General features: G+C 34.7%; 3 protein-coding genes across 4 annotated transcripts; 1 reads left to right on the plus strand and 2 right to left on the minus strand.

Annotated features, from left to right (window-relative positions):
- Window positions 1-752: 752 nt before the first annotated feature.
- On the plus strand, window positions 753-10,700 carry LOC129288971 (sister-chromatid cohesion protein 3). Its single transcript, XM_054925803.1, is given in 24 exon segments — window positions 753-971; window positions 1,061-1,280; window positions 1,916-2,028; window positions 2,191-2,283; window positions 2,383-2,546; window positions 2,624-2,860; window positions 2,967-3,111; window positions 3,242-3,420; window positions 3,522-3,658; window positions 3,760-3,887; window positions 5,220-5,393; window positions 5,667-5,712; window positions 5,715-5,827; window positions 5,904-6,104; window positions 6,205-6,342; window positions 6,426-6,629; window positions 6,736-6,832; window positions 6,835-6,879; window positions 7,136-7,242; window positions 7,359-7,496; window positions 8,182-8,447; window positions 8,534-8,658; window positions 9,132-9,437; window positions 10,398-10,700. Coding segments are annotated over 24 exon segments (3,441 nt in total). The 5' UTR covers window positions 753-926; the 3' UTR covers window positions 10,418-10,700.
- Window positions 10,701-13,304: 2,604 nt separating this feature from the next.
- LOC129304224 (protein SLOW WALKER 1) lies at window positions 13,305-15,066 on the minus strand. 2 transcript variants are annotated; one of them, XM_054943921.1, is made up of 2 exons: window positions 13,468-15,066; window positions 13,305-13,362 (listed from the first exon to the last, which is right to left on the minus strand). In XM_054943921.1, the coding sequence occupies exons 1-2, from the start codon at window positions 15,008-15,010 to the stop codon at window positions 13,349-13,351; spliced, it is 1,557 nt and encodes a 518-aa protein (XP_054799896.1). In that variant the 5' UTR covers window positions 15,011-15,066; the 3' UTR covers window positions 13,305-13,348. The 2 variants fall into 2 exon arrangements, with proteins under 2 accessions (XP_054799896.1, XP_054799892.1); XM_054943917.1 differs by having other exon boundaries at window positions 13,305-15,065.
- Window positions 15,067-25,543: 10,477 nt separating this feature from the next.
- On the minus strand, window positions 25,544-27,181 carry LOC129321270 (histone H2AX-like). The gene is made up of 2 exons (XM_054966991.1): window positions 26,779-27,181; window positions 25,544-26,021 (listed from the first exon to the last, which is right to left on the minus strand). The coding sequence occupies exons 1-2, from the start codon at window positions 26,974-26,976 to the stop codon at window positions 25,800-25,802; spliced, it is 420 nt and encodes a 139-aa protein (XP_054822966.1). The 5' UTR covers window positions 26,977-27,181; the 3' UTR covers window positions 25,544-25,799.
- Between the last annotated feature and the right edge of the window lie 298 nt (window positions 27,182-27,479).

Genomic DNA, 27,479 nt, shown 5'->3' on the forward strand with positions numbered 1-27,479 from the left:
TCTATCTAATTTAAGATTGTCAACTCTTCATTTACTATAAAAAGGAAGAAGTTTCTCATTATGTTAACCTTTGCAATGCTCATTAATAAAAATAAGACTAGATCTCATGTCATATTGGTTTGTGCAAATCTCATCATACTTCACCAACAATTAATTATATGTCGTTGTTTCTCATGTTCAAAGTATGGAGACTTTAAAAATATTAATTCTTGACGAGAATGATTGTTCCAGAGATATAACTTTTAATATTATTTATAGAAATGTCTTCGATAATTTGATATAAATAATTATATATATTTTTAATATATTTTTCATTATATCCATTTACACAATATGCATTTAGTTTTTATCATTTGTTTTACTTTGATATATATATATATATATTTAATATTAATTATTATAACTACACAATCTCATTATATATTAAATGATATATATAAATAAAATATATATTATAAATTATTTTTTTAAATTTATTTATAAAAATTATATTATAAATGCACGGGTTCTTTACTAATTATTTATAAATAAAAAAATATAAAATAGATGACTATTAAAATGAGAACGTAACTTACGCTTTTTAGAATGAAATTTGTTATGTAAATAATTTGCTTGAATCGTATTTGAACGTGATTCTTCCTGTAATTTAACTTAACCTTACACAATTGTATATGATTCTCTGTTAAAAACGAAGAAGGAAAAATAAAGACTGGGCCGACGGTAAATATGATCATTTGGCGGGAGAATTCTTATTCGGAGTATTGGCTTGGAAGTGTTTAGCCTTCTGCCCGTCCCCGTTTGTTCGTGTTCTGCAAAATCCAGGTATTAGGGCAAGCATGTCCTTTGAAAAAACTTGTCTCTGAATACTCGCGCTCAGTGTGCCCGTGAAATTCCCGCTAAATTTCTCGTTTCCGCGACATTAGGTCATGGAAGGTTCAGCTGCACCCTCTGAAGCATCAACTCGTCGTTCCGTGAGTTTTCATTTTCGTCTTTGTCCCTCTCTTCTCTTTACATGCTCATACTGGTTGTAATTTGACTTTCCGCTGTTCGAATTAAGCAGAAGAGGAGTAGAGCTCAGGGTCAAAACACTGGGAAACAACTCCACCAGGAAAAGGACGGGGATGGCGATAACCGTGCTAAGATCAGCGATACTAGCGAGCAAGTGGACAGGGAGAGTTCACCAGACGATTTCGACGAAATTCCTCCAAAAGCTAAGCGAGGTCGTCCTACGGATGGAACTTCTGGGATGGCGCCCGAAAACATTGATCAGAGCTTGATTGGTAAACACTTGGGGCTTTCTTTTTTAATGTTCATTATCCGTGTTGATCAGATTTATAGTGTTGGAGACAATGTAGAAGTTCGATGCGATTTGTGACAAGTTACTGTTAGACCAACAATGTGATGGGCCTGGCAGCTTATACTCTCCTGTTCATATCACTTTCATTTTAATCATTTTGGTTATCTCTCTCACTGGCTCGTGAGTGTTTATGTCGCGGGTTTACTTCTCACATCCTTCTTACTTTACTCTTGGAATCAGGCCTAGTTTTGTTACTTAGGCTATAGCTTGTTGGCATCAAATGGCCTGGTCGGAAATGGTAATTTTTAAACGCATGCGTCATTCAGAGTATGCACTTTAATGAGAGTTTTTCTATTCTTTCTCATACCTGATGAATGGGTCATTCAAACTCATGTATATGGGATGCATCAGTTCAGAGTATGCACTTTTCTGTTCGTTAATAACATGTGAGGTGAACCGCACCATGATTTGTGGGGATTTTTTTTGAGGATAATTTTGTAACTCAATCCTTGAGTGAGGCCTCTCTCCCTTAGAATGACTTTGATCAGGTTTTTAGTTGGCCTTTTGTCATAACTGGACTGAGGCTGAGGTTAATTTTCTTGTATGATTTTTTTGCAGAGGTTGTCAAAGGATATGGCAAGCTCATTCCTCATGCAGTTAAAAATTGGGTTGAACGCTATGAACAGGATCCAAAATCTGCGATGGTTGAACTCTTGACAATGCTGTTTGAGGTGGTTAAAATTTTTTTAAGCATTTGCTCATGTTAAAAATTTCATAGATGTATGAATCCAACTCCAAAGAATCCTGGGAAATTTAGTACTTCTTCAAATAAAGAATACTTCCATTTTATTTTACAAGGTATTTCAGATTGATGAAATGATCAAACTTTTTAGGCATGTGGTGCCAAGTATTATAACAAAGGAGATCTTCTGGATGAGACTGATGTAGATGATGTTGTGGTTACTCTTGTCAACTGTGCTAAAAGGGTATGTGCTGATCATTTCCACTGATTCTTGCATACTCCTCTGCATACTATTTTAAGTTCAGACTCTAAAGCTCATGCCTTAACTCTTGTGAAATTCTAGGGTGAAATTGAAGATTATCAAAATTCAAAAAAGAAGGAAGTTAAGAACTTCAAAGAGAATCTTGTATCATTTTGGGATACTTTGGTCCGTGAATGCCAACATGGGCCGTTATTTGATCAGGTTTTGTTTGACAAATGCATGGACTATATTATTGCACTGTCATGGTTAGTATATGATTGTTAAAGCTTGTTGAATTTTATTATACATATATAATTACTTATAGGCCATTGTATATATGCAGCACCCCTCCAAGAGTTTATCGTCAGGTTGCTTCATTGATGGGTCTTCAATTGGTTACATCATACATAACTGTTGCTAAAATGCTTGGTGCTCAGAGAGAGACTACTCGTAGACAGCTGGATGCTGAAAAAAAGAAAAGAGCTGAGGGGCCTCGGGTAGAATCACTAAATAAAAGATTTTCGACTACACATGAGAAAATAACAATGTTGGAAGAGATGATGCGCAAAATATTTACTGGGTAGGGATTGCTGAACTGAAGAAACAAATTATCTTTAAAGGAAAATAAGCTATAGCATGGTTGTTGATCAGTGTCTCTAATACATCCATATAATATTCTTTTGCAGTTTGTTTGTGCATCGCTACAGAGATATTGATCCAACTATTAGAATTTCATGCATAGAGTCACTGGGTGTATGGATTCTATCATACCCATCACTGTTCTTGCAAGATTTGTACTTGAAGTATCTTGGATGGACATTGAATGACAAAGTAATGAGCAAATTTTAAATTAATAACCATGTGAATTTATAATTGCTTGTATATCACAACCTACTTGCCTCTTTTTTTTTTTTTTGATGTTTTGCCATTTTCTCTGGTTCTCTCATTCTCCATTATGCAGAATGCGGGAGTAAGAAAGGCTTCTATAACTGCACTTCAAAATCTTTATGAGGTGGATGATAATGTGCCAACCCTTGGTTTATTTACTGAAAGATTTTCAGGAAGGATGATTGAACTTGCTGATGACATTGACGTTTCTGTGGCCGTTTGTGCCATAGGACTTGTTAAACAACTTTTAAGGTCTGCTATTAAAACATTTTCTGGTGATATACTTCTTGTTCACTAATGAAGGGTTATGTAACATGTTGTATATTGTTATTTGGCCTATCGGTTTCTTGCAGGCATCAACTTCTTCCTGAAGATGACTTGGGTCCTTTGTATGATTTGTTGATTGATGATCCCCCGGAAATCAGGAATGCTATTGGAGCGTTAGTGTATGATCACTTAATTGCTCAAAAATTTAATAGCACCCAATCAGGTACTAAAGGTCTCAAGGCTGTTCTCTAGCTTTTTCACTTTAAGCTGGATATCTTTATTTTGAATATGGCAAACTTGTGATCCGGATAGTATGTTCTCTAGGTGAAAGTGTTAGTTCTTCTGAGGTCCATCTCAAAAGGATGTTAAGAATTCTGGAAGAATTCCCACAAGATCCTATCTTGAGTATTTATGTCATTGACGATGTTTGGGAATATATGAAGGCTATAAAGGTATGCCTATATTACCATCTGAATATTACTTTCTATGTGTGGCAGAAGTGGTAGCTTCTGATAGAATCCCGAGATAATGGGTGATTTGAGGGGAATAGATATCATTTTTAATTTATTTAGATACTTGCTATGTAATAGTATTGTTTAGATTTTATTTAAATATTTAGTTATCTAGATTATATTTAGATATCTAGATATCTAGCCATTTAGATTTTATTCATATATTTAGTTCTTTGGATTTTATTTTGTATTTTATCTAGATATAGATTCTAGGAGATTTTATTTAGTTTTTATTTAATTATATAGTTATCTAGATTTTATCTAGTAATTTTGGATTATATTATTATTATAAATATGTTTAACAACTCAAAAGTTAGCATATCATGAATAAAACAAACTTTTGAGATTTTTGGCTCTTTAGAGGTTCTCCTAATCGTGGCTATTGAGAAAAGTATAGAACAAGATTCTTGTTTTATATTATCTTGATAGATTTATTCTTTTATTTTCTTCTATCAGTTCTATGTTTTCTTATTAATATTATGAACTTAAAATCTGATTTCATATGTTAATAGAGATTTATCTTTCTTATTTTTCTCTACCTATCTTGGGTCCTATCGACTACCCGTTAACCAAAGCTTTTTTTTTTTTCTGGCTGTCTGTTTTTGTATCTCTGGATTTATGTTTTCCAGAACTAGGGTGTTGCCTGAAGCACAGGAGGGAAATTAGGAAGGATGTTAAAATTCAGGTGTATTGGCAAGATATTGGAACACAATGGATGTATAGACTTTTGATACATAAATTCTTTCTTTTTTCCTTTTCAAATTTCCCATTTTTTTATCTAGCAAGCACACTTGGTTATATGTCAATTTGAAGTCAGTAGCTAGAAAATTTATTTATTTCATTTGAAAACTCATTATAAAATTTTTGAATGCATAATTTTCCGTTCTTAATTTCATTTCAAATTTTTAGCTGAATGCTCAAGGGTGTGTTAAAGCCCATGACCTCATCCTTTACCTTCTAACCATGGTATGCAATCATCACAAGAATACTTTTCTACCGAACAAGGTTGATATGTACACTGAAGGCTATTATTTTTCCCTGATACCAGTGAAGCAGACTTCTGGGTGATAGATTCAAATTTGTTCTCTCTTTCTTTTTACACATAGTATTCTACCTCTAAGCTTGAATGTTGAGTTTATACCTTGTAGTTGGCATATTGTGCCAAACGACAGCTCTGGAAAAGATTTTCAGTGCTGAATATATTATTTATTTGTATTGATTACTAGTAATGTTTTGGCAGTTGCCTGATCATGTTTGATATCTTTCTTTCAGGATTGGAAGTGCATTGTATCTATGCTTCTAGATGAAAACCCCTCAATGGAGCTCACTGATGGTGATGCAACAAATCTAGTGCGACTCCTTTGTGCGTCTGTTAAAAAGGCTGTTGGAGAGAGGATTGTTCCTGCTACTGATAATAGAAAGCCATATTATAACAAAGCCCAAAAAGTTTGTGCCTACTTGAGTGCCAGTTCTTGATTTTTTTCAGGAAATTTTTTAATGTTATTCTAATCCTAAATAGTATTAAAATACTTGGCGTTTCTTAAGAAAGTGTGTGGCCTTCTTAATTTTATTTGCAAAGTATAAATATCTTGTTTCTTCAGGCATTTGTGTACCAGCTTTGTTTACTAGCCACTTCGCTAGTAACATTTCTGAGAGTAATTTTTGTTCTGTTCTTGTCTTCCTACTGAGGCTAATCTCTTTCCATCTAACCAATGACAGGAAATATTTGAAAATAATAGACGAGATATAACTGTTGCCATGATGAAGGTTATCCACTGCTCTTGCAGAAGTTCATTTCAGACAAAGCAAAAGTTCCATCACTCATTGAGATTGTTTTGCATATGAACCTTGAGCTTTATTCCCTGAAGAGGCAGGAACAGGTGGATTAAATGTTATTCCCGACAATTACAGATTGTTCACATTGTTTTCAAGAAACTGATAGTTCTTGCTTTTCAGAACTTCAAAAATGTCCTTCAGCTTGTGGAAGAAGCATTTTTTAAACATGGTGACAAGGAGCCATTGAGATCTTGTGTGAAGGCAATTAATTTTTGTTCAGCAGAAAGTCAAGGGGAACTGCAAGATTTTGCCCGTAATAAGTTGAAGGAACTTGAGGATGAACTCATTGCAAAACTTAGGTCTGCAATTAAAGAAGTCATGGTATATTTCAATGGACTGTTTTTCCCCCTTTTTAACTTGTGGATCTCATAGGAGACAGAAAATACAGAGATTGGAGAAATTAAACACATACTGATTGCAGGATGGTGGTGATGAATATTCTCTTCTTGTAAATTTGAAGAGGTTGTATGAACTCCAACTATCGAGATCTGTGCCTTTGGAAAGTCTGTATGAAGACATTCTCATGGTACTTCGTAACTTTAGAAACTTGGAGGATGAGGTGTGTACATGATTTCTTGAATTGGGCATTATATCTTACATGCCATTCTGTGTTTGACGATTCCTTGCTGGTTATATTTCCAGGTTATTGGTTTCCTGCTTCTGAACTTGTATATGCACCTGGCCTGGGGTCTGCATTCTAGCATAAGTAAAGAAACCATTTCAGAAGCATCTTTGTCTTCTCTTCTATCAAAGCGCAATACCCTGTTGGATGAACTTGGCTACTTTCTTAACTCAGCTACTGACTACAAAGAGGGGAATAAACATGCAAGTGAACTAATCTGCAGGGTAAGAGCATTTTGGTGTTAGTTTCTTTTCCTTTATCTACCTCTAGCATTAATATATTGTATGGCATGAACCACGGATTTGTCCTGATAAAATGTGTTGTTGGCAGGTATGCTGTATACTTGCTGAAACATGGTTCTTATTTCGAAGAGAGAATTTTGCCAAGACAAAGCTGGAAAGATTAGGATATCAACCAGTGCAGATGTTCTTCAGAAGTTCTGGGAACTTTGTCAACAGCAACTCAATACTTCAGGTTACTCCAAACTTCCACCAGCAAGATGTTAAAGCTAATAATGCATAGACCCATCTGTTTCTCAAAATTTAAATATATTTTGACAAGTTTCATGTAGTCTATGTCTCTATTATGAACTTTTCATTCTGAGTATTCAATCTAAGAGTTAATAGTAATAATAGCTAAATGTTCTTGATGAGTGAGGATACACAGATATCCTGTGTGAGCATCTCGCCACTAATGCTTGGAATTCATTTTTCTGGCATATCGTTTCTAGATGAGACAGAAGATGAATATATGAACAGGGAGTATGTTGAGGAGACAAATAGAGATGCTGTTATGATTGCTGCTGCAAAGTTGATTGCCAATGATGTTGTTCCGAAGGTGATTTTTCCCCTTTTAAATTTATGAAGTGAGTTCATGTTGGCAGAAACGTGTTGAGAATGTGAAGTACTGGAAAGCATACAATTTCATTGCAAGTTTGGCTGTTTGATTTGCAGGAGTATCTTGCTTCAGAGATTATTTCTCATTATGTTATGCATGGGACAAGTGTGGCTGAGATTGTAAAACATCTTATCACAGTTCTGAAAAAAAAAGATGATAGCCTGGCAGGCATTTTTCTAGAAGCAGTTAAAAAGGTATGACTTGTGACAAAGAAAGTGATTAATTGATCTTTCCTTGGTTGCTGCGCATTTTTCTTGAAAACTTGTTATATTCTGTAGAGGTCTCTGTTATTCGTCTTCCTTCCCTATGTCCAGTGGATGAATTTCCCATTATCGTGTTCCTCTCCCCATTTTCCTTGTATCTGTGCTTTTGTTCAACACTGAATGGATAAATTCCAGTGTGCCTTCATGTTCTGCTTCATTTCTCTATCTATACCATCACCATGAGGCAGAACATCAAAAGACATGTCATGCATTGGCATGATGAGAATACCTTTAAATCTATACGATGGTTTAACCATTATATAGATTTAAAGGCATTCTCTGAGAAGTTTAGCTCAGTGATGAGATGTTCAACTCGAAGTTGATCCAGTACAACAAGACCTGTTGGACTTGTGCATTTGAAATACTTACGAAAAATTTCTCACAGAATGAGGGCCTATGGCATCATGCACAATGGCATAATGAAAAATTTCAAAGATTTGGTTGCTAATAAAGAACTAAAATGTCGTGCAATTCATGTAGGGAACCCCACTTGGTGAAATAATGGTGGTTGTTGTTGAATGAGGACCTGTCTTTTCATTGCTGATTTACCCCAAGATCACCAAGTTATATTTTCCTCTTATATTCTAACTATCGTATTGATGTATTTTGGTGCTAGGCCTACCATAGGCATGTCTTGGAGCTCTCTAGAAATGAGAAGATTGCTTCAGATAGCAAATCTTTCACGGGGTGCAAAGATTTGGCTGCTCAGCTATCTGGAACATTTGTGGGAGCTGCAAGAAACAAGCATAGGTCAGACATTCTCAAAATTGTAAGGGATGGTACTGATTATGCTTTTGTAGATGCTCCAAAACAGTTAGCTTTTCTGGAAGTTGGGGTACTTCCCTTTGTGGCGAAACTCCCTGCACCAGACGTACTAGATATGTAAGATTTTATTTCTTATTTTCGTTTTAGAATCCTTGGTGCATATACCTGAAATATGACTCCTTTTGATGCCTTTCTTTGAATAGCATGAAGGATGTTCAAAGACGTACTGAAAATGTTAATACTGATGAAGATCCCAGTGGCTGGCGTCCCTACAACACATTTATTGATTGCTTACGTGAAAAGTATGCGAAGAATGAGGGATTTCAAGGTATGTAAATTTAAAAAACTAGCATCATTCTCCTTCACTGTAGTTTCAAATGCCTTTGTTGGGGTTTATATTCTCGAATTAGGGTCAGGTCAACTCAGAGGCAGCAGTTTTGTCTGCCTTCACCGTTTTTCTGCTAAGAGCTACTCCCTCCAGTCCTTATTATAGGACACATTTAACTGTTTCACGTATCTCAAGAAAAATAGTTTTTTCGTTAATATCATAAAAAAGTGAGATGTACTTTCATTTTTACCTTTGATTTTAAATGATAATGCAATTACATTAAATAACTTCACATTAATCAAGAATGGATAAAGTTGAAAAAATGGTTTAATTATTGCAAGGTGTTCTAAATTGTGGATCAAAAATTACTTTTAGAAGGTGTCTTATAAATAAAACTGGAGGGAGTATATCATAAGACTTTGGATAGAGAGCCTGAATGTCATGACAGGACTAACAAATTAAGTTGTCCACAGATGAGAAAGAAGGGACTGCTGTAAGGCGCAGGGGTCGTCCACGCAAGAGGCCTAATATATCAGGAAAGAAACTTTTTGAAGAGCACAGTTCAAGTGATGATGAAGAATCAATTAGTGCGTCTGAACAAGACGCACAAGATGAAGGGAAGCAGGAGGAGGAGGATGAAGATGCTCCTTTGATACATTCAATTAGGTCATCGTCAAAGTTGAGGTCGTTGGGAGCTTCTAGGGAAGAAAACAAAGGCCAGACTAGAACTGGTAGTTCCAGTAATGCTACGGATAAAATATCTGCTTCTAGAACTTCAGGTATGAGACGCTCAACGTTTTCCCATATTGCCCAGTTGGAATGAAAATATCTTTGGATGTCTTTAAGTGGATTTTTCTTTCTTTCTTTCTAAACAGCTAAGGCAATTTATTGTTTTAGTTTTTGCCACTTTAGGTTTCAAATAGGGTCAATTTGCGGTGGTGAGAGCCGGAATTTTATTGGTAACTTGTGATGACAATTTTTTAACCTCTGCTAGACTTAATGGATATGGAAAAGAAATAATAATTATTTGGAAAATAAAAATCATATCACGTAAAAACAAAATCAAGTGCCTTTATCATATTATGAATTTGTTTTCAAATTTTCTGCATAGTTTACCTTTATTTATTTACAAATATTCTAGTGATTTTTATTTTATTTGCTCAGTTATGTATAATTAGCAACAAATTAATATTTTAACAAATCAGTTATAATTTGAAATTTTAGTGATTTTTATTTTATTTACTCAGTTGTGTATAATATTCCTAACCCTCAAAATTTGATAATGAATCTGACTAAACAAATGCATGCATATAACTTTTTTGCTAATTTGTCCATTCTTTTATTAATAAAAAGCAACATGACAAATTATTTATTTGCACTTGACTTCAAATTTAGTGGGTGATCTGCATGTAAAACTAAATTTATGCGGATTATATGCACAAAAAATAAAATTTAAAAGGTGTATAGGTTTTAAATGTTGGGATTATTTGCGCATGTTCCAACACTTATGCAATTTAGCTTATTTTATCTTAATTATGTTTTATTTTATTTTGTTAGAATTTTACCAATTTAAGCAGTTAGTTAGGATTATAATCTTTTGTTAAGGTATTTTTTTTGTTGTGTTGCATTTTAAATTGTAAATAATGCACTTGGCACATTTAGATACTCGATCGTATTGTAGCTTTGGTAAATGGGCCTTTTTCTTCAAATTTGCCCCTTATTTGTGTTTTTTAAATCAGAACCATGCTCCCCGCTCTAGCTGATACAGACTACTGTCTTGCATTGTGCAGGAGCGTCCAACTAGTGCTGCAATCAATGGGTACATGTTGAGTGCATTATATTATAATAGGTTTGTATGTTATGTCCATATATCCTTTTATCTCTTATTTTGCCTCTCCTTTTTTGTATTATTTTCTTTTATTTCCCCGGGGAAGAAAGCCTGGTTGTTTCTATACGAAGATTTTTGTTTTTCTGGGAAATAAATACCTGTATTTCTCGGATTCCATGGGTTGTTCAAGTGGGAAAAAGCGCTTCCGACATCAGTTATTGGTAAGATTAGAGATTACTCCGTTGGTAAGGTTTATTTTAGAAGCCGGTTTGAAATGTGAGGTGTTGGGAAAATTTATTTTTTCCAGCTATGCTTTTCTTTTATTCATTATTCTCTCTTTTAAAAATAATATTTTAAATTTTAATTGTCATTATTTAAAGCATTTAAAAAGGTTATTTAATTTAATGGGAATAATTAAAAAGGTGTAATTTTTTTTTAAAGATTAAAATTTTTATTAACTATCAATATTTTATCTTATAAACTATTAAGAGTTGGATTTAGCAGAGATTTAGTCTCTTATAACGCCATGAATGAAGTTTGAATTTTCACTGGGAGGTGTCTCTACCAATGCTCAATTAAAAAAATGTTAAAATGCACGAAATCTTTTTTAATTTCAACGCAAGTACAAATAATATTTTACCTTTAACCATTTAATCTTATTTTTTTTATAACATCTTATCTTATTATTATTATTTTCTTGTGTTATTAACAAAGTTTGTCGTAGGGAAGCTACATTAAAGTTTAATTGACAATTTATGTAAATAAATAATAAATGTATAAAAATTATATTATTTTTTAAATATTTATTTTTGTATTAGTTTTATCTTTTTTTTTCATTAACGGTGCATAGTTTACTTTATATTAAAAAATAAATTTTTATTTATATAATTTTTATTAATTTTAACTTTCTATTTATTTAATATAAAAAGCTATTTAAATTGATAGAAAAATAATAATATATTAATTTTTCTTAAATTATGATAATAGTAAATAATTGAAATAATGTCACTCAACTTTCAAAAAACAAATGAGAGCATAACTGTTGAAAATGAAAATTTTCTCTTTTTTTTAATTGAGTTAAAATAATTAACAAAAATTAGCTATGTGTATATATGTTTTATTAATTTGACATGACAAACTTTATCAATAATAAAATTAATTAAAAATAGATGATTTTGCAAAAATAAAATTAAAAATTAAAGGAGTTAACTTTAAACAGTGAAAGGATTCATAATACAATTATTTTAAAATTTAAAAAATTTTATTCATTTTAACTATAAAAAATATTTTATATTATAAATCGTATTGAGAAAAAGCCCACCGCCGAGGACATATCTCCCTCTCATAAACACTCCATTCCTGGGACATGGTGTGTTAGGCACTTAGGCCCATAAAATAAGAAATTGAATACTGTTACACAACTTAAGACTTTATGTATCATATTTAGTGCGTTTGGAGTCTGGTCTACGTTGGGAACAGATTTTTATAACCATTGAGATAAAATCATTTTACATTTAGTAAAAGAGATTGAAATTTTGTGTCGTTTACAAAATGTGCCGATCCTGCATTGAAATAAGACTTGCTATTATAAAATGTGGGTTTGGAATCAGTTGTTCTTGGTAAAGTGAACAAATGGAAAATTAAAACACATGATACCAAAATTACTTTAAGGAACCAAATTGAAATGAAATCTAAACATAAGCGAGCAAGATGATAATTTTGCAATGTAAGAAACTAAAATATCTCTCCGAACTAAATTGAAATGTATCATAGTTTGCTGTCAGATTTCTTATTTGGATTTTTGTTCCTATCCCTGTGAACTAGCAGCCTCAATGCAGCCGAGGAATGATTCGTGAATGATTTAGCGGTCGTGATGATAGTAAAATAAATATTACAATCAGCTATTGAAAGGCTGGAAAAGCTTTAAGCTACGAACGTAACCTGAATGGATTCGCATTTGGAGCTTGGGTGATCGTGGCCTTTCATTTCATGTCTAAATAATCTCCACCATTCATTTTAAATTGATTTTTAAATGTTTTTAATGTTATATTTGTAAAAATGAAAATTTATAAAAATTATAAACAATTTTAATATTAAATCTGTCTTTGTACTTGTTAAAGGATGAGCTCCATTATACCCATCGTCCTTGAGGAGATCTGAATAGATCAGACTTAAACTTTCTTATTTGAAATTTATATTTATTAAAATAAAAATATAAACAAACATTAGTAAATCTGCCCATCACTTGTTAAAGGATGAGCTCCATAAATTGGATTGTTTAATTTAAACAATCCAATTTAATACTAATTTCTTTATATCTCTAGAAATTAACTGTTCAGTTGTATTCTGAACAGTATAAATGTAGTCTAGAAAATCCAATTCCATTCTAAAATTTTTATAATTTGTAGAAATAGACTGTCTAGATATATCAAGGGATTTAATATTAAATTTTTTATAATTTTTATAAATTTTAATTTTCACAAATATAATATTAAAAATATTAAAAAATCAATTTAAAATAAAGAGCAGATATCATTATTATCAAAAGAAGAGGAAGAGAAGAAGAGCAGAGATCATTTGAAAATGAAATGAAAGGCCACGACCACCAAGAGGCGCAAGTGATGACACTGATTGCGGATCCCAATCCGAATACCTCCCAAAAAACACAAGAAAAAATCTAGCAAAAGATTATATCTCACGAAAACAAACTTCCAGCAATATGCATATTCTATATAACCACACCACACAGAAAGGGGGTTCAAAAGCATTCACCCATTATATATATATATATATATATATGGTGAGTTGACAGCATTAATAATAATTCCAACGTTCCCCAGTTAAAATTGCTGGTGTAAGTTCTCAATTGGCCAAAACTGCATTTGTTAAATTGCACAAGACGATCACGAGAAGAATTCAACAAAACCTCGTAAGAAAGTTTCACCGTCTTCCAGCACTATTTAATAAAGGAGTTATAATACCTTGTATCTGCAGCAATGACCGTTGAATTCGGAGCTCCTCCTCAACAGATCGCTTGAGATTTCTGATATGACTCTTGAAGGAGACAGAAGCCCTGATATCATCAGCCCGCATTTGAATAACCCTCTTTGTCACTTTGAATAGCAAACTTGAATACCTTGGCACCGTACAATACTTTTGCAAGAACATCATCAGTAACTCCAGCTCCCCCACATCCAAGTTTGTAATGCAAGTCACCAGTTTCCTCCTAGCAACCAATTCCTCCATCACGGCCACCACATTCTCAGGATTTTTACTGCCTAACACAGATACCAGAGCTTCCCTGTGCCTAAATTTCTTCAACAACTTATCATGCTCTGTCAATTTCGCCCTTTTTGGCTTCATAACCAAGTAATCTCCCTCTGATGGTTTCTCTCCTTGCCCTCTCTGGAAATATCGATAGTATGAAGGCCTCAGTACTTTCCTCTTTGGTTGCTCCACCGGCGCTATCCTCCAAAACAGCCTTGACTCACTTTCCTCCTTTTCCTTTTCCTTTGTCTTCCTCTTCCCAGCAAATACAATCCCATTCGACGACCCAATGACCCGCGTGGAAGAATCTGGCGAAAAAGCAGCTGAGACAAGAGGTGCAGGGAACCTCATGGAATGGGTCACTCTCATGTTGGCATAATCAAACACTTTCATGTACCCATCCAGTCCCACACTCAGAATCCTAGATTGCTCTGATTCGTCCCCTGCATCTCTCCCAATTCTACCCACACAAATGGAAGTGACAGTCTTGTTATGACTCTCCATTGAGAACAAAAGCTTCCCACCGCTAAGCAAATCCCACAACTTCACTGAATTCCCACCCGCCGTCGCAATTACACCCCCTGATGGCAAGAAAATGACATCCTCCACCGGCTTCCGATGGTTCACTTCCAGCATTGGCCTCCTATCTGCAACCCTCATATCCCATAGCTTCACGGTATGATCATAAGAACCGGTAACAAACGTGTCCAAATTAACAGGGGAAGAGTCACCGCACCTGACATAATCCTTGTGACCCCGTAATTCTGATATCGGTGTTTCACCCGCCACATCCCAGTACTTCACCAGGGCGTCATCCCCACCGGAAATCAAATGGAACCTATCGAGCAATGGGAACTGAACGAAACGAACGGGGCGAGAGTGAGACTCTAGTTTACGAAGCGGGCCTCGAGAATTGAGGTCGAATACTTGGATACGACCAGATGACTCAGAGGCGGCGATGAGGCGGCCGTCGGAGCGGAAGGAGGCGCAGGTAACAGTATCTTTGAAGAAGGAGATCGTGGAGGTGACAGAAAAGGTTTCGGAGCTGTAGATTGATAGGTGGGCAGAGTGAGCGACGGCGAAGGGATGAGCGAGAGAGGGCGAGAAGGAGAGTGAACGAACGGAGATGAGGCCGGGGATTTGATGGGTCTTGAAGGAGGACCAGTATTTGGATTCAGGGGTTTGCTTCGGGGTTCTGGGTTTCGATTTCAACTTGGGTTTCACGGGGAATGCCTTCGAGGGATGTGGTTCCGCCATTGAAGGCACAGTTGAGCTGTGAGGTGGTTTAGGGTTTAGGGAAGAAACAATAAAGGTTCGGAGCAGACCAGAGAACTTATATATACACAAAACAATTATTCTATTCGTAATGAGGTCCCCTCCGGCGCGTCCAGTGCAGTATCTCAGAAAGTGTGCTGAAATTAAGCGTTCGATTGATCCCATGGCTACAAAATATTGGAAATGCAAAATAAAAGGGGATAATTAAAGATAAAAATGTATTTGTATAAATCCAACACATACAATAAGAGCGTAGATTTTTTATGAATCTGTCCGACAGACACAAATTCTTATATAAATGGTAATTGCAGTGTAATCTATAGCAAATTTACTGCTTAACATTGAACTCTCCATTGAATTTTGTTTATATTCCAAACATCTGATATAACAATAACAAATTAACCGTGCAATTGTTAATTTTTCAAACTGGTAGTTGAAAATTAAATATTGTAATTAATAATTATTCGTTGATATTTAAAGTTTCTAATTAAATTTTTAATAGATAATAAATGATGTAGTTTTTGAATAATCTCTTTTTTGGTGAAATATTTTTAATAATCTTTAGAATCCGAAGTTGACTTTGTAATTTATATATTTTAGGATTAAAAATTAAAATAAATAATATATTTATATATTTCAATTTTAGTTATTTTTTTGAATGTCAATTACTTATGACGACTTTTTAAAATAATTTAAATTTAAACTTAAATAAATGTATTTGAAAATCCAAATTTTTGTAACTGTTGTTAATTAAGTAAAGTATAACAGTAATTGTAAATGTAATAATACAGATACATTCGGATTTTCTTTATTCATATTATTAAGGCGTTTTCTAATTTTTTTTTGATGACGTTTCCGGTTTCCATGGGCATATATTGGCAAGGGAATGGTGATCAAACGGGAATAGCAGTCCTAAAAGCTATATATTTCCCTTCATGGGCTTGGAGTAGCTTGCTCACTGGCCATGAATTGTTACTAAAAGGTATATGGTGCAAATTGAGTAGCACTTTGTGCATCAATGCTTGGAAAGACACAGTGGATCCTCGGCTTACCTAGTGGTAAAGCTGTTAAACAAGATGGTGTAATACTTCATGAAAATATGTTTGTTGCTCATGCAATCCATAACGGGAGCTGGAACCTGTCTTCAATTGTCCATTGTATGACCTTTGAAACCATTTCAAATATAAGTAAGATCCACATCCCCTCTAACGATGCTCTTGACTCTTACTATTACAAGACAGCTTTTTAACAAGTTAAAAAAAAAAATAGAATCAATAACAATTATAGAATTATTGTTGTTATAAGGGATGTTAAACAGTTGTTCAACTGCTGTTGTAAAAAACTTCCAACAACAGTTCCATAAACTGTTATTGAAAGTTGTCAATTGTTTTGTTTGTTCAAAAAATAGTGGCACTTTCAACAGCGATTCTCGTAACAATTGCAGTTGAAAGCCTTGTTTTTTTTAAATATCTATTTTAATTATTCCCTCCATTTTTTCAAATTAAAATATTCTATACAAGTCATGCACTCGATTGTTTAGAATTTAGTTTGTGCATATGTATGTGATGGCATGCTCAACATCAATGCACAAACTCAATTGATGATGTTGAGCATGTGCTTCATCACATACATGCCGCACAAACTAGACTTTGCTGGTTGCCTACGAGTCTGTCACTAATATAAAATAATTATTTCAAATATTGATAAATATTAGAGTCAATTATTTTAAAAAAATTAAAAATATATATATAATCTTAGAGGGAAAAGAAAGAAAACTCAAGATTATGAATTCTAACCCATTTCAAAATACTCACACTCTCAAGTGCTTGTAAACAATCCAAGTTCTCAAAACTACAAGTGTGAAACAAAAAACTAAAAAAGATTAAGAGATATTAGTATTTAGTATCATGCAGAGAATATGATTGAGGAAAAGGAATGATCCCAATCCACATTTTTGTAGGATTTAATATATATATATATATATATAAATGAAATTATAAGTAGGCAATATTTATACCAATTAGGCAAAGACTAACTTCCACCAAATCCAAATCAAGACAGATAAGTACCAATTCATAACCAAGGTCCATCTGATTTCAGTTAGGAAACTAGTACTGAGATTAAAAACTGTTGTATGTATGTCAAAAGTGTGTGTGTGTTAAAAGTCCCATATTGCCTAAATGAAGAACTCTCATAGTGTATAAATATTAAGGAATGAAGTAGGCTAGTAAAATGGGCTTGGAGGAGAAGTAGGCTCGCGCACATGAGACAAGCCAACTTAAGACAATCGTAGTTGAAATCAGTCGATTCACCCTCCCCCCGGTGTGTGAGTTCAAGAGATATTGGGTTCCTTTTATCGAATTATTTTTACAAAAATAATTATCTTTAGCTTATCGGAAAAACCTAAAGTTTTGCTGTTTTAAATTTGAATTTGAAGTCTTGACAGTTTTTTAGGCATTAAACCACTTCTGAAAATTAATTTTGTGAGTTAATGTCTTAAATGCATGTGTTTGCCAATGTCTCCAGATTAATGGTGTTTAAACGTGATTTATGAGAGTGTAATCAAAGCTTTAATTCGGTGATTATGAGCCAATGTTCATGTCTCCATCTTCAAGCTATATATAGCCATGGTTGCGGATAGAGCAACTCACCAGCCTCTTGAGTTTTCGGGCAATTCTCTCTTCCCTCTGGCTTCTGTTGTTTTGTTCATCTGAGTTCGTTTTTAGTTTTTACTGTTCTGGTTCCTTTCTTCGCAGGAAGTGCTTGTTTAATCCTAAGGAACTGTCGGTTCATTGTCCTGGTATGTCGAAATAGTTTTTAAGGATGGTGTCGTTTTGGGTACAACTCAAGCAGCTCGCCGTTCATCGTTCAGGACCAAGTGTCAATTGAACCATTGAAAGCATGTCCTTTCATGAATCATTGATATTAAAAGTTTTGCTTTTAGCCTTTTCTATTAGATTATGATATTAGGAATATGTTGTTAGTTGCCTTTTTTATGGTCTATCCAACAGCGGAAAAAATTATAAGAAAATAATAGGCATAGAGGCATAATTACTATGATCTTAATTAATAATTTGGAAACATGCCTCCAACAACAATTAGCATGCATCCACATTTAAGATTCAGAGGAATGCATTAACTCTATTTTTGATAATTTATTCTACTGCTTGTCATTCAATCTTTCTCATTAATATGTAATTTAATGTTAAAATTATAATTATTACATCCTAGCATGGCTATTTTCAATGGTAAATAGAAGTGGGGCATGCATGGTATTGCTTCCAAGTTATGCAACAATGTTGACGGTGCACTATGCAACACCCCCATCAGTATCATATATATATATAAGTTTAAAACCATAAATTAATGTCAGGTGATTTTACACGCTACCAACACTTTCTTTAATCTAGAGAAAGCATGATCGATGGACTATATGAAGAAGTCTCAAATCCTAGCTACCTTGAATCTTTTTATTATAATTTAAAAAGCATAATAATAGCTGTGTTGTGTACCTTTTGAGCTTAGCATCTCTCCTTGTCGGTATTCCTTTGAGGGTAGGGAAGTCACCAGGCAGATCAATTTTCAGACTTTATGCCAAATGAAGAAGTGTTAGTAGAATCACTTCAAACCCACATGTCATGTGCTCTCTGTTTTCTATTTCCAGTCTATTTACATTCTCCTCAAAGAATTTAAGCCCTATATGTATAAAACAATTATATACAAATGAAACATTTGAATATAAATTTCTCAAGCTTTTAATATGCATGAATCCAATATATATATATATATATATGAATATTGATCATTCAACTACATTTCTCAACTTTTTTAGGATGAATGTTGTAGTGTGTTAACGCAATAACAGAAGATAAGGTGCAAATAAGCCTATCATAAGCCAAAAATATATGAGCATCCCTAAGCATCCGTCTGGAAGCTGATTGTCTATTATCTATTAAAGAGATTCTAGGAATTGGGGGCCCTACTTCCATTTACATCTTTTACCAAAGCCATCAAAGATGTTGTATAAGCTGAGGGTGATATGTTCTTTTCTCCTTTATTTGACCCTAACTTTATTTTAATGGCTTCTACTCTCTTTTTGATCTCCTTATTCATTACAAAACCCTTTTTCAAACAAAAATGACATATGCATGACATCAAAAACTTATTGTAAAGAACATGCATGGCATCAAGATTAAACTAGGGACCCTATTACCAAAAAATATTTCAAAGAATTATCAATGCACAACTTTAAAACAAGGATAAGGGGATGAAGGTTTAGTTTCAAAACTAAGGCATTTTTAGTCTAGTTAGGAACATACCTCCACAAAATCTTATTTCAAAAAGGCAAAAGAGTCTTGCAAAGCCTCAATTTCTCCATCCTATTGTAGTATGATGACAATCAAAACTGAAGTGACAAAGAAAGTCGAGGAACCAAAAAGAAAGTATGACCACAGAAGTTAAAGCCAAGTAATAAATTACAAAATAATATAGAGGATTACTTAGTGCTTGGTGAGCCTTCTACAAATATGTGATAATCTCTTGCCTTCTTCAAAAGAGAGAACCCATAATCTCATATGCCAGAGTTATGTAGCTGGGAGGAGCAGTGAAAAGGGAGCACAATCTTCAACACTGACATGAGCTTAGGAAGAAGTGATAGTGCATGAGATTGTCAAGAGGAACTAGATGTGCGAGCTAGGGCATGATCTTTAAAGCATTTCAACAACGACCTAAATGAGTGGCACAACTGAAGTAGGGAATGGAGATATGAAAATGAAGAAGGTGAAGACAGTAGCTGTGAGTGCTCTCTGTAACATTCAAAAAAATTAAGTGTGATTTATTAACCTAATGAGTGTGATTAATAAATTAATGACGTATGTGGCTAAAGGGGCCTAATTGATGTAATTTATTATGATTTTAGCCTTAAAAGTGAGTCCGGATTGATGGCAGACCACCTGAACATGGAAAGAGGAAGAAAAAGTGAAAGAATGCCTTTTATGCCACATGTCGCAACCTATGGTCAATCCACCATGGCGCACAAAGGCAGATTTAAAGGCAATGGGCCTCTTTGCACCAAGCATTACGGTGGAAGGCAACGTGTGCCACAACGCACGGCCAAAAATATGATTAATCAATTTCATGTCTGTTTAAAAATTCGGAAGAGAGGAGAGGAAGAAGATGAAGAACACGTTTGAGCTCTACTAAAGCACGCACATTAGGACCCTTAAAGGTAATTTTAAACTCCCAAACACCCAAGGTAAGCAATCTATGCCCTCTTCTTCCTTTCTCTCCCTCATTTATAGAGATTTAAATTAGGGTTTAAGCATTAATGGTGATTTTTAATCTATGGGAGTTATGGGTCCGATTCTATTAGATAAAATAAATGTAATAGGAGTTGTTTGTGGTAGATAAACCCTACTTTGATGATTTTACCAAGAGTTTGTTGGATAGAACCATTAATGTTCAAAAATTGCAATTAATATGGTTGTTGGAGGTGTTTGAGGCTCATTAATGATGGTTTAATGACTCAATGGTAGTAATGTAAACTAATGGAACTAAGTGAACCATTGAATATGATGGGTAGCAAAATTTATGATATAATAGAGTGTATGGAGATTAATGTTGGAAAACTCACAAAATGAGATAATGATGATATCCTTGTATTATGTTTATAGTGTGAATCATTGTGGTACCATTTAAGCTTGTGTAAAGCTTAGGAAGTGTTTTGTGTGAGGGGTAAACCTTTAACCTCTCAAAGGTTTGAGGTAACAAGAGAAAACCTAACTTTATATAGTTGAATATTAATTGGTTATTGATTGAAAATGGGTTGATTTGAATTATGATTTATATTTTGAACCCTTGATGCAAATTTGACATATTTGATGATGTGACATTGTGAAAATGCTATGTGTGTTCATATATATGTGAATAATGATGGTGATTGAGATTATGTGAGTATGTGTTAATAGAAATATGGTGTATAATGGTGAAAAAGAGTTTTATATGATTGATATGATGAGATGATTGTATCAATGACATTAATTATCATAATTGCATAGTGTGTAAAATGTATATAACATGATCATTGATAGAAATTCGCCTAGGGAGAGAAATAGATTGATTTAAATCCACGTGATACTAACAACGACCGTTAGAATAGAAAACGTGCCTTAGCACTGACCGTTGGAATTAAGAGTTAGCTCGTGTCTCATATTTGATTAGGTACTATCCCACTTATTTTATGAGGAACTCGAATCTAACTAGTCTCCACCGATTTATAAGGAGCTAAATTAGAGGTACGACACCCCATGATTGTTAATATTTGAAAAAACTGAATTACACAAGTGAGCGAGTTAACCCTTGACCCGGTAGCTCCTCACAAATGAAAGGTTGGGTTAGTCCATGAAGGATGTTGCCATATGATAGCCATCGATTTCATGTCGAAGATAACATGAGGGTATAAGGTTGGCATTTGATCATGCATTTAAATCCGGCCATATAGTTGTTAGTATTGTGGTCTGGTAAGTGTTAGGGGCACATGGTTAGTATTATTGCGACCCTAAAATGTGCATTGGCATTTTATGGATATGAATATGTGACTTGGGCCTAATCACATGATTGTTGGTATTGTGAATTGCGGCCAAATTTATCATATGTGTTGAGATGGTATGTGTTTGCCTACTTGTATCTGTTTCAATTGATATGTAATTATGTAGATTAGGTAAAACTTGGTTACTGAGTGATTGTACTCACTCCTCAATTCTCAACATTTTCAGAGCCTAGCTTATCAGATCCAGTATAAAAAAAAACGTTTTGAGGCATAAGATTGGGGTGAAAAATCTTGCTTTCATGCCTCTTTACTTAATTTTTGGTGTTAATGTTGTATAATTGCTAACTAAAATCACATGTCATTATTTTATACTACTTGCATTAATATAGTGTGCAACTTAGTACCCTGAGTTAAAGAGTTTTGGTTGTGAACTCATGCATAGAGCTAAAGTATTTATGCAAGTAGAAATATGTGTATTTTGAATTATTTGAAATAAAAATGATGGCTTTATGCATAATTTTCCTCCCCCTTGTATTTTGTGAAAATTGGGTGATTTTGAGAAATATGTGTTTTTAGTTGTCTCTGGTGAGTTGCACGGGTCTGCTAGAGTTTATTAAGTGTGGTTAGATAGTTGATATAGGCTTTTGGCACTTGAGGTTGAGTTGAGACACCATGATTGTGAAATTTTGGTGAAAAAGTGGTAAAACGGATTTTAGCATCCAACTTTTTGTAAAAAAATAAATTTGAGTGTGAAACCTATGCCATTAGCTAGAGTTAGGAGAAAGCTCCGTGTAGACAGTGAAATCACCTTAATCGAACGTCGGACGAAGATTTGAGATGCGTTTGAAGTTCACTCCCTATGTTGTCATTTTAACAACTAATATTTGTCAAATTCGTGTAATGTGCTACGACGCATGGCGCAAAGGTGTGTGAGCCACGACATATATGTCTTAAGCCATGGCACATGTTACATTTTCTGCACAAAACATATTTTTAAGTTTTGAAACTCATTGTTATGGGTCCTTTTTATTTTTCAAGCTTCCGTATTATTTTCAAACTCTATTTTGAATATTTTAAGTGTATGTTAGAAATTAAAAATTGAATTTTGAAATCTCATTGTAAATGATTTGAGAATTCTTCTCTTTTATAAAATCTTACAACTTTGGTAATCCTTTGAGGGTTAATCCCTTGATTACCTTAATGATGGAGTTAAATAGGGTTAAGTAAGAGAGAATCTACACTTTCGGTGAAGAGGATGACGAATAGGGCTCTTGGTGAAGAGGACAAAGATAGTGCTGTGAGTGCTCTTAGCATGAAGAAGACAATGACAATGCTTATTTTTAGGATTTTAAGTTTAAAAAGACATATAACATCAATTCATCCATTTAACTGATTTCAACTATCAACAATGGTTGCCACCAAATTGATAATAAACAATTTTGATTTTTTAATTCAGTAATAGCTTTTGAAAGCGAATATAAGTCACCCACGGTTAAAAGTCATAATTTTTAATTAAAATCATTTAAAAATATACTCTCAATAGCAAGAAATTGTTGTTCAATCGATAAACAACAGCGAATATGTTTTAGCCTGCTGTTAGAAGTTTAATAGTCATGCCCTTAATGACAAAAATATCACTGAGTTTATTTTCAACATTATTTGCTTGTGAATCAATGTTGAGAAAGTAGGTTGTTAAACACCTTTTTTGCACGAGTGTCTTTTGCTTGGATAAGGGGAAAAAAATGGAGAATATATTCTTAAATTTGGATATCGATTGGAATACTATAGGTCAAATTCTACAATCTCAAGAAACCCAAGCTCACCTTTTTTGTTGCCTAAATCCTTTTGGAAATGCGTTTGGCAAATTAAGATCCACCCAAAGGTTAAGCAATTTATGCAGAGACCTTTGAATTAGTCTCTTGCAACAAAAGATGCCTTGTATACCTGCAAGTGCTCTCTTAACCCACTTTGTCCTATGTGCAAGCATACTCATGAAACTGTTGAGCATTTTCTATTACGTTGTGGATGTGTTTGAGAAGTTTGGTTTGGTTGTCCTTTTATCCATATTATAGATTCTTTGTGTATTACATCTTTTAAATCTTGGTGTTGTGCTTTTTTCTTGATGATAGTTCACTAGATAACTTTGGCAAGGCTTATATTGATTGTCTATGTTGGAATATTTAGAATACCATATCAGTCTTTTGTATTTTCTACTATTGAGATCAATCCTAGTAAGGTCATTATTGACACTGCGCTGCTATTAGAGAATTTTGGACTGCTAATTACAAGGAAATTGCACCTAACTCCCCCCCCCTTTCCCCACAATGTAAAGTGGAGTTCTCTTGCTCAAGGTAGTGTCAAGATAAATTTTGATGGATCTTTCTCAACCAATTAGCACAAAGCAGGCATTGGTGTTATATGCCGGGACTCCAATGGAAATTTTCTTAAAGGGTGTCGACCATCTTGGTTGTCTTACTCAACCCCCACTCCCTCTATTATGTTACCACTTGCATGATTCAGTAACCTGATAGAAGTAATTTTTTGCGTCCCATGACCAACAATTATAGGGAGGGCATTGGTTAATGCTTTATTTTGATTTGTATTTTGTTCTATAGGTCTTTGCCACTGTGACTTGTGACTTTTTCTCTTCTGTACTTCCATTTTCATGGATGAAATTATTCCCCCTTTGGTAAGAAAAAAAAAAAGCCTGGAATGGGAGGGAAAGCTTCAGAGGATGACCGATAAATGAGTTTTTGTCTGCAAATCAATCGAAGGAAAATGATTTTGTGTCACTCAAAAATGAGCAAGATAAAGGAATGACAATATGAGTGATTTTCCAAAAAGTTTGGAGGCGTTTTCAACACCATGATGACGTGCTGCAACTCAAAAATACCCAACCTAGCAGAATAAAGGGAAAACAATTTTAGATTAGATGAACGTAAAACAATATAGATATTCATCAGGCACAGCACAGCACAGCACAATGATTCCTAACATTTGTCATTCATTAGAATTAGTTGCATCTAATATGTGATACAATTGATATGTGCTCTACAGGCAATGCTCTTCTACATGGCAGTCAAAATGTGGTGCTAGATTAGGGGCCAGGTTCATACTATACTTGAACGCCGAAGTTCAGGGAAATCGAACCTGTACCTCTCCCAAGCACTTTAAGCGAGAGCTCTACCATTTAAGCTACATCCCCTAGCCACACATCATCCCCTGGTTTATCTCAATTTACTAGACACATAATAGAGGCTGCACCGCATCTCACAAATTTCATGGCGATTAATTATAAAGTTAATACTTAAAACTATATATAATTGAATATTTTAAAAACATTACAGTCATTTGCTTTTTTTTTTTTAATCCATCCTTGTCTCATTCATTTCTCTAACTCAACATAGAAAGAGAACACCATTTTCAATTCTTCCTGGAGTATATCAGAAATAAATTCATAAAATTAATCTGCTAAAATTTGTGTTCATTTTTATTTTCATCTCAATTTCCGCAAAATTATTCTAGCATTGATATAGTGGCGGAAAGCCATTGCTCAGTCGCAACAACTTAAAAATAGGGTGGCGGTTACTGATGATTGGCACAGACCGCAGGAGCCATGAGTTGAGAAATCAATTTTCAATTTTTTTGCTAAGATGACATCCAACAGTTCGCATAATTATGGGGACTCGGCCTCAGGAACCAAAGCCATAACCCCACAACGATCCTCACTAGCTCGATGGAATGAACACGAAGAATGTGCCAAATATTTCCACAGCGATAGCCATCCTATATTCAGATTTCAGCATTTGCTTTTTCTACTGCTCCAGCAGCAGCAACCAGATTGTAGCTTCAAAACATTCACCATAACTCTTCACAGAATTTTATCCATTGCTTAAAACGCGAAAATTTGCCTGGTTCTCCAAAGCTTAACTCGTCTTGAAAGCGACAGCGGTGAAGACATCTTTAAGTTGGCAAAAAGGTGCATATCATTCCACTGATCATATGGATTACAATTGAAACAAAACCTCCCAAGACGTTGAACATCATATTTTTCTCTCTTTTACTGATCCCAACTGTAAAAGCTATGTATTCTTTGATGAAAAGGGAGCAAAGGATTCATGTAAAATATGTTCTTATCACATAAAAAAATGTAAAATGCAGCCAAACAGATTCCATCGTAACAAGCTCAGACTTTCAAGTCTGTAACTCCGGGGTGGTGGAAGCTTAGAATTCTTGGGATGCTGATCCAATATTGCCTTTTCCTTTCCCCATCGACTTGGGCAAGAGATTTTGATGGATATTTGGCAAAACACCACCATTAGCAATAGTGACGGATCCCAAGAGCTTACTTAACTCCTCATCATTACGGACTGCAAGCTGAATATGCCTTGGAACAATGCGATTCTTCTTGTTATCTCTAGCAGCGTTGCCAGCAAGCTCAAGAACCTGTAACACAACAGCACATGCAACAAATAATGAATTCACACCATCCATCAGCATGATTGCCATGGGGGAAAATCCTCCCATAGATTAAACTTAAAAGTATGCATATATCGAGAAACGATTGAAGATTAGATGACATTATGACAATGCGATGCGAGTCCCCTAACTGAGAAAATCAACAAAAAATCCTTCTCACTGCTTCTCCGTCTTGGCTTCATTAACAATCTCTAAACACGAATGCCATTGAACCAGAATATTCAAACCAAAGCCAGTTCTTCACTGAAAAACTTAAAAAGACAAAGCAAATTATACTATAGACTGTCAATGACAAGATGAGAATTGATAGCTTAGTATCATAATTCATGTCTTGCTTTGTTTGCATTGTTTCCCGCGGACTTAATAGAAATGATACCACGTAATTTACCTCAGTAGTCAAAACCAAGAAATCAAATCCATACTCGCAAACTTATATATTGTTTAAAAAAATTTCGTTCTCGATTAACCCCCCGATTCCCCGAGCATGAGATTTCGGAACTCCCTTCTATAAAAACGAAGCTAGCAGCATGTGGATTCAGGGAATCTCACGGAAAAACCAAAAAAACAGAACAACTGTATTGCATTGGACGGAATGGAGTCGTCACTTATCCAATGCGAATACATCAAATCTATTTGAAGAACTAAACATAAAATATCGTGACGAACAAACAGACAATAATGGGATAACACAAATCGAAGATCGCACGGGAGACCGGAGACTGACCTCAGCGGCAAGATATTCCAATACGGCAGCGAGATAGACGGGAGCACCGGCACCAACACGCTCGGCGTACTTACCGGCCTTAAGAAATCGGGCGATGCGGCCAACGGGAAACTGAAGACCAGCCTTCTGAGACCTAGAAACAGACTTAGAGGATTTGGGCTTACCCCTTCCACCTTTGGCTGATCCCGTGGAACTCATCGTCGCGCAGACGGCCTTCGAAGAGTCAAACTAGGGTTTAGCAATCAGAGAATGAAGGCACTATTCGGTTTCGTTTCCGTCGGAGTGTTCCTCTGTCTGGACTTCTCCCCTCTCGGTTAAGCGCTCCGAGATTTAAAGCCGAGAGGACCAATACACAAATTGTGCAAAACTCTGCAACAAATGGCAGTATCTGATTGGTTACAATTAAGCGGCTCGGATTGCCATCGTGGAATGCCGCAGACTAGAACCAACGCAAGATCAAGGCAAAGCACCTCACGCATCTGATTTAAATTGATTGATACTTTTGAAATTTTTATGTCATATTCTTTTTATTTCCTTTTCTATTTTCTCAATACAGGCCGAAAGAAATTAGAAAGCTTATTCGCGCGAACCTTAATCATACCCCAATTAACAATAACGATGACAGTAACGTTTGACGACATATATTTAAGCCAACTTTATACCATCAGTCCTGGCCAAAGCATTTTGTGATCACTCATTCT

This window comes from Prosopis cineraria, unplaced genomic scaffold (genome assembly GCF_029017545.1).
Source record: "Prosopis cineraria cultivar Desert tree isolate PC_DT_omini unplaced genomic scaffold, ASM2901754v1 PC1, whole genome shotgun sequence".
Classification (NCBI taxonomy): domain Eukaryota; kingdom Viridiplantae; phylum Streptophyta; class Magnoliopsida; order Fabales; family Fabaceae; genus Prosopis; species Prosopis cineraria.

Coding starts and splice junctions, on each gene's coding strand:
- LOC129304224 (XM_054943917.1), bottom strand. CDS start 15,010: ATGGCGGAACCACATCCCTCGAAGGCATTCCCCGTGAAACCCAAGTTG.
- LOC129321270 (XM_054966991.1), bottom strand. CDS start 26,976: ATGAGTTCCACGGGATCAGCCAAAGGTGGAAGGGGTAAGCCCAAATCC. Junction 26,022..26,778: donor TGGAATATCTTGCCGCTGAG/GTCAGTCTCCGG, acceptor GTTGTGTTACAG/GTTCTTGAGCTTGCTGGCAA.